Source organism: Otolemur garnettii, unplaced genomic scaffold (assembly GCF_000181295.1).
Source record: "Otolemur garnettii isolate 467f Iridium unplaced genomic scaffold, OtoGar3 scaffold00020, whole genome shotgun sequence".
NCBI lineage: Eukaryota > Metazoa > Chordata > Mammalia > Primates > Galagidae > Otolemur > Otolemur garnettii.
In genome coordinates, this window is record NW_003852415.1 from 18,707,439 (window position 1) to 18,718,496 (window position 11,058).

At 37.1% G+C, this 11,058-nt stretch overlaps 1 protein-coding gene across 3 annotated transcripts in view; it reads left to right on the forward strand.

Moving 5' to 3' along the window:
• The window catches only part of GOLGA5 (golgin A5), a 41,304-nt gene that overhangs the window by 14,928 nt on the left and 15,318 nt on the right, over positions 1–11,058 (forward strand). For all 3 annotated transcript variants that reach the window (XR_002772518.1, XM_023511560.1, XM_003786996.3), the window contains exons 6-8: positions 2,272–2,475; positions 7,563–7,733; positions 10,228–10,356. Coding sequence is in view for 2 of the 3 variants with exons in the window: in XM_023511560.1 (XP_023367328.1) it covers positions 2,272–2,475; positions 7,563–7,733; positions 10,228–10,356 (504 nt within the window). In the remaining variant the exon portion in view is untranslated. The remainder of the gene's footprint in view (positions 1–2,271; positions 2,476–7,562; positions 7,734–10,227; positions 10,357–11,058) is intronic.

Here is an 11,058-nt window from a genome sequence, read left to right on the forward strand (position 1 = left end):
TAAATAGTTAATATGCATTAGAGATACACATTTTTTCCTTATTTTGATTATGCAGCAGTCATGTCATAATTTCATTACAAGCTAGTCTGGGACATCTTGTTTATGTCTATTTAGGCTTTTTCTGATTCCAGTTTAATCTGATTCGTTTATTTCAAGGGAAGGATCATACATATTATTATTTCAGGTTTTACTCTGAAGTGAATTTTTATGTCTAGTTTGGTCTCAGCTTTGTCTACACAGTTGAATCACCTGTGTAATATTTTCTGCTGTCTGTCTTCACTCCCAGAGTCTGATTCCGTTGTATGAGGTAGGGCCTAGGCATTGTTTGGGTTTTGTAAGATTCACAGGTTGCGGTGAGGATTGCAAACATCTGGTCTGGGCTGTCTTTTAAACAGGTGAAAATAGTTTGGCCCTGAAAGTAAAAATCATGTAATGTTTTGTTTAAATTTTAACACATCTTACTTAACCCACTATGTCCAAAGTGTTATCTCAACATGTTGTTAATACTGAAATTTTTTGAGCTATTTTGTATTCTTTTTTGCATATTGATTCTTTAAAAAATGGTATAATTTACACTTATAGCATGTCTCACTTCAGTCATTAAGTTTTCTTTAGGAATATTTGATCTCTATTCAGATTTCATAAAATTTATAAGTGAACAAGTAGATTCATATACCCAAGCTTCTCTAACTATACTCAGCAGTTTTCCCAGAACAGCAGTTAAACATGGTGTTACCACGTGATCCAGCAGATCTGCTCCTAGGTATACACCCAAAAGAATAGAAAATATATGTACACATAAAAACTTGTACACTAATATTTATAGCAGCAATATTCATACTAGCTTTAAACTGGGAGTAATAGAAATGTCTGTCAGTGGCTACATAGATAAATAAACTATCATATATCCATATAAGGAAATATTAGTCATAAAAAGGAATGGAGTGTTGATACATGGTACAACATGGATGAACCTTGAAAACATGGGAAGTTAAAGAAGACAGATACATTATATGATTTCATGTATATGAAATGTCCAGAATATGTAAATCCATAGAGAAAGTAGATTAATGGTTGGTTGCCAGGGACTGGGGGGAGGGAGAAAGGAGTAGAGGATTTTGGAGCGAGTTGATGAAAATATTCTGGAATTAAATAGTGGTAATGGTCTCCTAAATCAGTGAATACACTGAAAACCACTGAATTGTACACCTTTTAGCAGGAAGTTTATGGTGTGTCGCTTGTATCTCAGTGTATCTGTTAGTTAAAAAGAAAGTTTCCAATAACAGAACTGTTGTTTCCATTTAAATTAATTACAATGAATAAACTTAAATTTTTAGTTCTTTGGTTGTATTAAACACATTTCCCATTCTCATTAGATTCCAGAAGTAGTCCTTTTGCTTCTTTTCTCTAAAATAGGAGTTGATCTCAGATTAGAACTTTGTGGGCAGGCTAGATGTAACGGTGCATGCCTATAGTCCCAAAACTCAGGAAGCTGGGGTGGGAATATTGTGCAAGTCCAGGGGTTAAAGGCCAGCCTGGGCAGTGTATTGCAGATCCTGTCTCTTAAAAAAAAAAAAAAAATTTTTGTAGGCTTTAGTTACTAATGTGTAACTATACAAGTTTTCTGACTTCTGAGATGGGAGCTTTTGAGAATAAAGGTAACAATTCTTGAGTATTTATGTCTAAATAGGCTATAAGTGACAGGCAGGCAATGTGCTTTTTAGAGTATGCTTTGAAAGTTCCTTAAGGTGAAAAATGATACTGAATAGCTTATTAGAAAATTTGAAATAAGAGGAAGATATTAGCCATGATATTAGAAAAGATCTAGCTAGCTACTAAGTTTTTCTATTTATTTTCTTCCCCCACCCCCGGAATACTGTGTTGAGATTCCCATTTGTTTCTAATAGACTTCTAGTTTTCTGTAGACCTGTTAACCATTGATCAGCTGGTGTCAGACCAGACGTGGTATCTAAATGACCAGGTACCTGAGAAATTTTCTCTGAAAACAGATTCCTAAGCCCGATCTTGGAAATTCCAATTTAGGAATACTGGGAAAGGCCTTTGATGGCTGTATTTTTAATAAACTTTTCTAGTTAATTTTGATGCGTTGCCATGTTTGGGAGCTACAACCTTAGATTTCCTATTTACCGCCTAACAAACAGAGTTTTCTCCTCTCCTTATGTTGTGGGCTGAGTTAATAAGATATCTGAATGGATGGTTATGTTTCAAAGCTAAGTGATATAATACGTATGATGTAAAAATTTATCACAGAGTGAGTTTGCTGCACGCCTTAATAAAGTGGAAGCAGAGCGTCAGAATTTGGCAGAAGCAGTTACTGTGGCAGAAAGAAAATACTCAGATGAAAAGAAGAGAGTTGATGAGCTACAGCAGCAGGTCAAGCTATATAAGTCTAACTTGGAATCCTCTAAGCAGGAATTGATTGACTACAAGCAAAAAGCTACTAGAATACTCCAAGTAAGCATGAATTGTACACTTTTGGATGTTAAAATGTGCTACTTAACCAAGAGACCCCTTGAAACTATGTAGATACTGTGAGACAATGTGTTCACGTTTGGCTGGATTAGCTTCCTTCAGGTGCCCCTTGCTCTACTTAGAATTTTATAAAAAGCATGAAATGTCTCTTGTACCTACTGCTTTCTTTTTTTTTTAATTCGTTCTGCCACTATCTGGTTCAGGTCTTTAACCTATCACCTTAATTAGCATGATGATATTAGGGTTTGTTGTTGAGCAGTTGTTTTATTCTTCCTTGTCAATCCCCCATTGAATGTTTTGCAGCAACAGCTCTAGGCCTCATTCAGCTCTCAGAATTACCTCCCTTAGATCTAAGGTAACCTTACCCTCTGCTAAAAATGACTGTAGTCATGCAGTCATCGAATGTAGTTTCCACTTCTCTTTCCTTTGCCTCTCCTATCAAAGGGAAAACATATTCTTTCATTTTTTTTTTCTAAGATGGTTTTTCTGCCTGTTCATCGATCCCCTCTCCTCCCTCATTTAAGCCCTTTCTCCCTAAGTGTGCCTCTTTTTGCTGCCTCTGGCTCAGCTTCATCAAGAACACATGGTTACTTAATGGAAGAATGAAGACTAGATTTGAGACTCTTTCCTAAGAAAACCGTCTCTTTTGGCTTTGTAACCACTTTGAAATATTTCCCTGTCCCCCTGTCATTTAATGTCATGCTAACCAGAATTCTACAGGTAGTGCCCAAGTTATAAACATCTAACTTACGTACAACTCACACCTACAAACAGAGGCTATTGTAGGTAATAGGTGAATGTACTTTTTCCACCTTACATACATATTCAGCATAAGAACAAACCTACAAAACCTGTCTGGTTGTAACCTGGGGACTCCCTGTATACTTGCTCTCTTCATTTCTGTAGAACTTTTTAACCTTAACTTCTTTATATAATTTCTGTCCCTGCTACATCTCTAAAATTATCTTCTCAGAATCTTGAATTAACTAAATATATATTCTTTTTTTTTTTTTTTTTTTTTTGCTTGGAGTTTTTGGCCAGGGCCAGGTTTGAACCCATCACCTCCAGTATATGGGGCTGGTGCCCTACTCCTTTGAGCCACAGGTGCCGCCCTTAAATATATATTCTTTGTCCTTTTCTTAGTTTCTATGCCCTTGATTTTGGTGGAACATTTGGTACTGTTAACTCTCCTGCCTTCAAACTCCTGCCATCTATGTCACTCACATCATCTTGGCTCTCTTTTGGTCATCTCCTGCTGTTGCTTTCTCCCTTGGACCCTTTTCCTAATCTCTAAGGAGTAAGAGTCCTCTTAAATGGTCCTAAACCCTCTTTCATTGTTCTTTTTTGACTTGAGGCATGTTTCCAACTCTAACCTCCTGACCTCAGTTTCTAGCTGCTTGTTGTACAGGATTGAGGTATTCCAACTTCCAAGCCAGCTTCTCCTTCATTCTCCCATTTTGGTAAATATTACTGTCAGCTGGCAGTATAGCTTGAAACCTCAGGTCATTTTTGACTTTACCTTTTTCCTTTAACTCCAGTCTCCCATTGACTGTGAATACCTTTTTGATTCCACCTCCATGACCTATCATTTTTCCAAACCCATCACTCTGATTTGTTAACGCACTGAAAAGCTACTTACTTAGCACCTAATAATGCACTAGTCACTATGATAGGTGCTGAGGATACAAAACTCAAAAGACATGTCCTCTTCCTGTAATGGAGCATTCACTTCAGTAGAAAGAAACTGAGTTAATTGATATAATAAAGTTACTGATGCACTATAGTGGGACCTTAGAGGAGAAGCCCTTAAAATGTGCCTGGGGATGTCAGAGATCACTGCACTAAGAAAAACTGTGTAAAGAGAAATTTGAAGGATGAATAGGGAGACTTATACTGGGGAAGAGGTTTCAAATAGAGAAGCCTGTGCCAGAGCAAGGGGGCCTGGGAGAATAAACATGCCATATTTGAGGAACTGCAGCTAGTTCTGTTTCTCCATGACATATTAGAGATAAAGAAGTAAAAGATAAAATTCAATGCTGAGCAGAAGCCAGATAGTGAAGGACCTTGTATACCATGCAGAGGAGTCTGACTTTATCCCATAGGAGACAGGTGGTGGGTATTAAAGAATTTGAGTGTAAGGACTGTGGCAGCAATGAAGAGGTTAGAGGAGAGGCAGATCTCTATGTCTTATCCCTGACACAGTACCTGGTGCTCAATAAATGATTGAATGCATTGAAAGGATGAGGGTTGGCATGGTGAGATCAGAGGCATATACATGGTAAAGAGGTGATTATAAGAAATAATGAGGAACTAGTGTAAGTTTGTGGCAGTGAGGATGGCAGACAAGGAGCACCTAAGAGATGTGTAGGAGATAGACATATGAGACTTGGAGATTTAATTGGAGGGAGGGGAACAAAGGCTAGTGGAATCTAGGATGACTCTAGATTTCTGGTTTGAGTATATAAATGATGTTCTCTCATATTACAAAAAAGAAACCAGGAAAGGTAAAGGTGAGTGTTGAAAGAAAGTATGACAAATTGGGGTGAGTTTGCAAAATTGATGTGATGTTGAAGTGAAAGTCAGGGAGGTAATTAGAAGTACAGGCCTGAAGCTCAGCAGAGAGGTGTGAGTATTAGGTGTGTGGAGTTAGCCATGTCAGGAGAGTATGTGAAATTAACCAAGAACAACATGTTGCCTGATTGGGAAGAAAGGCTGAGGTCTAAGAAACAGTCTTACACATCAGCATTTATAAATTTGGCAGTGGGAGAAAGTCTGCAAAAGAAAAACACTGAGAAGGGAAGTGGTCAGAGATGGTGAGAACCAGGAGGAGACTGATGCCCTCCAGGGAAGCCAAACCAAGGAAAGTTTCAAGTGGAGAATGATTGCCACCTGTGACACACGGCGCTGATGTGAGGAGGACTGAGCAGTCATTGGATCACCTAGGACAGTGGTTCTCAACCTTCCTAATGCCTCCTAATGCCGTGACCCTTTAATACAGTTCCTCATGTTGTGGTGACCCCCAACCATAAAATTATTTTCATTGCTAACTGTAATTTTGCTACTGTTATGAATTATAATGTAAATATCTGATATGCAGGATGTACTTTGATTGTTATAAAGGGGTCACGACCGACAGGTTGAGAACTGCTGACCTAGGAAGTCCCTGGAGACTTCACAAAGGCAATTTTCAAGGTGCATTGAGAGCTGAAAATGTGCAGGCAGGGACAACTTGACTATGAACATGAGGAAGGGTAGTTGCTACACAGGGGTGTGAGTTGGGAGGCTTCTGTGTGTTGATTTTTTAAAAAATAACTTAAAATTATATAAAAGATTCATGCTCATTAAGAAAATTGGAAAATACAAAACAGTTTGAAGAAGGAAATGGAAATTACCCATAATTTTACCACAAAGAAAAGGAAAACATTTTTGATGGAGGAAAGTGACTTTAAAATACTTAAAGTGAAAGAACTATTAGTCCTTATTGTGACTGGTTTGGAATTAGCACATTATAAGTTGATCTTTGCACATCAAATTTCTTCTTCCAACTCATTTTTTTTTTTTTTTTTTTTTTGAGACAGAGCCTCAAGCTGTCCCCCTGGGTAGAGTGCCATGGCATTACAGCTCACAGCAACCTCCAACTCCTGGGCTCAAGCGAGTCTCCTGCCTCCGCCTCCCAAGTAGCTGGGACCACAGGCACTCGTCACAATGCCTGGCTATTTTTGGTTGCAGCCATCATTGTTGTTTGGCGGGTCCGGGCTGGGGATTCGAACCCGCCACCTTAGGTGTACGTGGCTGGCACCTTAGCCGGCTGAGCTATAGGCGCCGAGCCCAACTCATTTTTTATTCCAAGGGTTGGCAAACATTTTCTATAAGGGGTCAAATAGTAAATATTATATAGGCTTTGTGGGCTATATATGATCTCCATCATATATTTGTTGTTTCTGTTCTTTATAATCTTTTAAAATTTGAAAACCATTTTTAGCTACAAAAACAGGTCTGTGGGCCATAGTTTGTGAATACCTTTTTTATAGCACTGCCAAATTAATCCTCCTGAAATGGGTCCCTAGTCACATCACTCCTCTATCTGCTTTTGATAGTTTGTTTTAGCCTACCAAATATTTTGTCCTAGAGTCTGAAGCATCTAGATTGGTCCTGCCTTACTATCTGAGCTATAATTACAATACTTTCTTGAAGCCTTTCTGTGCTTTTGCATTTTTGTGTTCTGCCCTCTGCTCTCTTTATACTTTAAAATATTCTGGCCGTATTTCAAGGCCAGCATAATTGCTGTCTTTGAAGTAAAACCTCTTTCCCAAAAGCAGTTTTTCTTTCTCAGAATTCTGCAAGAAATCTGACCATATCGCTCTCTAAACTTTTTTTTTTTTTTTTGAGACAGAGTCTCAACCTGTTGCCCTGGGTAGAGTGCTGTCGCATCACAGCTCACAGTAACCTCAAACTCTTGGTTTAAGCAATTCTCTTGCCTCAGCCTCTCAAGTAGCTGGCACTACAGGCACCTGCCACAACGCCCAGCTATTTTTTGGTTGCAGTTGTCATTGTTGCTTAGCAGGCCTGGGCCAGGTTCAACCCGCCACCCTAGGTGTATGTAGCCACTGCCCTGCCAACTGAGCTACAGGCACCACCCTCAACTTGTTTTTACTGCCTTCTCCTGGATACCTATAACTTCCCTTTTGGTTTATAAGGCAGAGGATACTAGCTAGAGTAACAGACATTATCTTTATTACACTCACTTATTACAGTGCCAAACCCATTGTAGGTGTTCCATAAATACTTGGTGGATAGAATATGATAGAAAAAGCATGGGAAAAAATATGAGAAAAGTCTTGTTTGTGACAAGTTTTTAACTATAACATGATTGTGGAGACTAAAATCCAAGGGCATAGTACAGCAAGCTCTATTGCATTTTTATCCCATGGATTTAATAATCTGTAAACTTTGTTTAGAGATAATAATTGGAATGTTTCCGTAGTGGGTTAATTTCTATATGGTAGATGATATTTTTTAATATACAAGCTAATCTCTGCTTTGCTTAAACTTTTTTTTTTTAATAATAGTCTAAGGAAAAATTGATTAACAGCTTAAAAGAAGGCTCTGGTTTTGAAGGCCTAGATAGCAGTACTGCTAATAGCATGGAGCTAGAAGAACTTCGTCATGAGAAGGAAATGCAGAGAGAGGAAATACAGAAGCTGATGGGCCAGATACATCAGCTCAGGTCTGAATTACAGGTAAGATTAATTGCTAAGATTCATTCATTTATCCCCAGTTATTAACAGTTTGAGAGGTGTTAGATTCTGTATTATGGGGAAAGGGCATTAATGAAGTAACGTATGGAAGTTCTGCTGGAATATTATTTACCATATATTACTGTGATTCCAAAATAGTAAATTTCTTGTCCATTGATTGGCTATAAAATTATGAGAATAAGAAACTTAGGTAATCGGATTCCCTCAATCAACAAATACCTGCCAAGTGCCTGTCTAGGCCTGGAATTACAACAGGGAACCAGACAAAATCTTCATATTTCTGGATCTTACATTCTAGTGGTTAGAAACAAATTAGATGGGGCTTATATGTGAAACTAAGATATTTTCTGATATTTTAATGGGCTAAGGGATGGTCTTTTAATTATAGTTTTGTCTGTAATCTTATAATTTATAGTTTATGTATAATTACTATATTAATCTAAAATATAATTGAGTCAATTATTTTGATTACACATGGGATCTTTGACATAAATATAAAGGTAGGAGTGTCTGCTAAGTATGAGAAAAGATAAAGCAGGGTAATGAGCCTTCTTTTCTTAAAAAAATAAAAAAGGAAAAGAAACTTTGTGTAAGGAATATAATCCATGCATAAACTCTGCTAAGTTAATGGTTTATAAGACTTATGTGAACTGCAAAAGAAAATGTGGAAGTTGTGAGAATAGGATATCTTATCTAGAACAGTCTCATATTGGACAAACCCGAATATATATAAAGTTTCCATACATAGGGAAAATGGGAAATTATGGTTAAATGTACCATTATTTACAAAATTCTACAGAATATTCTTTATGTATTGATAAAGACACACATGAAGTCTCTGTCCTACTCATGGCAAACATGTTCCAAGATACCTGTTATAATTTTCCTATGTATGACAAATTTGGGGATACCCTATAGATCCCATCTTTGGTATTCAATAGATGTTACTTTGCATTAGACACCACCTCACTGAGCCTTAGTTTTCTCATCTGTAAAGCACAAATAAAGGTTCTCTAGACTATAAGGGACAATAATGTAAAGGGCTTAGCCTTGTCTCTGACATGTACTAGACCCTTAGTAAATAATTGCTGCTGCTATTTCTGAATTTATTCTTATTCTTTAAGTAGGATTTTTTTCATCTGTAAATAATTTTGAATTCCAGAGAATTTGGTTCTTTGAAATTAGGGTACATGGTCAACTCACTCATACCTGTTTCATGTCTTTTGAGTGAGATTATGAAAAATGTGATTTGTTGATTTAACATCTCATCCCAGCATCATTAATGGCATTGACCCATTTTCTTACCCCTTCTCACAAGTTTATGAAAACTGTAATAAAAAATATTAGGTCTAGGAGACTGGAAGAATTGTTAATAATTACAATTTCTATCATTTACTGAACACTTAAGTTCTAGATACTGCACCAAATGCTTAACATATAACCTTATATTTATTCTTTACCATAACCCTATATAAGGGACATGATGATATTCCCACTTGATAGTTAAAAAAATTTGGTCATAGCAATTTGCTGTAAGTCTAGTAAAGTGTCAGAGCCAAAATTAGAACCCTAGTCTAACTCCAGAACATGCTCTGTTAACCACTATACTCACTGTCCATCTCTCAAGAATTTATCTGATTTAGTCAAATTAGTGACAAAGATTAATCTACCTTCTAAAGTTGTGTAAGTTTGGACAATTACATTGTGATTATCTGAGAGTATTGTTAATCTCAATTTTTTCAAACAATGAGCGAAGTTCCAGAGTTTGTGGAGATGAGTATAAAATTGAATGTACCGCAAGATAAAAAACAAAATTAAGACATAAGTTTCAGTATCTTATATTACCATATAAATAGACTCATCTTAACTCATTCAGGGAAAATGTGGAAACGTAGAGCTGTGCTCTTTGCCACTAGGAGATAGACAGGAAGTGTAAGAAGGTGGCTTTTGATTTTGAAAAAGTTTGAGTAAAAAATAGGGAAAAAAAAAAAAAAAAAACAATGCGGGACAATAGTAATAAAGCTAAAAGCAGAAGATTATATGCTAACTTTAGATTACATGTGAGAAAAGTTATAGTCGTACCATATATTGATTACTGAAGCATTACTGGGACATGCATGCACACAAAACCTAATTCTACCTGCTATTTCAGGGGACTAATGCGGTGAGCTCCTTTTTGGTGTTATATTTCTGTTCTTTTTGAACTTGTTAGCTTTTGAGTAGAGGCACATCTTCTGGTGAGCCAGGGTATCCTCATAGTCATGAAACCAGATGACCAATGTGCTGTGGCGGTTGGAGCATCCTACTCTTTCATAGTATATAGCCATGAAGTTACACACTCCTTGTAGGCCGAAACCACGTTCTCAATCATCTTTATTGCTTCATGCCTGCTCCATTCATAGCACATAATAGTTGCTCAGTAATGCTAAACTGAATGATTAATTACTGCTTTTACACGTAAGGTTCTTATTTTTAGGATATAGAGGCTCAGCAGGTTAATGAAACAGAATCAGCAAGAGAACAGTTACAAGATCTACAAGACCAAATAGTGGTACAAAAAGCCTCTAAACAAGAACTAGAGTCAGAATTGGACCGAATGAAGCAGGTAAGGATTTTAAGTTGATGACTACTGAGAAAGTAGTCTGTTTATGTGACTGCTCTGTCCTCTAGTAGTCATATAAGCAGATGTCACAGTAAAGCAGCTTATGTGAAATTCTTAGACCATAAGCTCAAACTTTATAGCTCCCTGCCACTCTGTTTTTAAGAGACAGGGTCTTACTCTGTTGCCCAGGCTCGGGTGCAGTGGTGCAATCACAGCTCACTGCAGCCTTGAACTCCTGGGCTCAAGTGAACCTCCTGCGTCAGCCTCCCGAGTAGCTGGAACCACATGTGTGAGTCATTGCACCCAACCTTGTTTTTTGGTTTTTAACATATGCAAAATAGAGGCACAAAGTGGAGATAAGACTTGCCTAGTATTGTACAACTAATCAGAGAGTACAACCTAGGATTCCTGTCTCAGAGCCCAGAATCATTTCTACTAATTACCCTGTCTATCTTTTACTATTTCTTCATGTATAGAAAACTTAAAAACATACTAATATGAGTCAGATTTTCATAGTTTATTACATATGTACTTGGTAGGAATAACAGTAAATATTTAGTAGAAATACACATACAATATTTGTGCCATATTATTTGTGCCATATTGACTGTTCATTTCTGCTTGAGAAAAAATTCTTATACACACTGTTCTTAACAAATCATGTTTAAAATTATATTTCATTGGCTCGGCGCCTATAGCTCAACC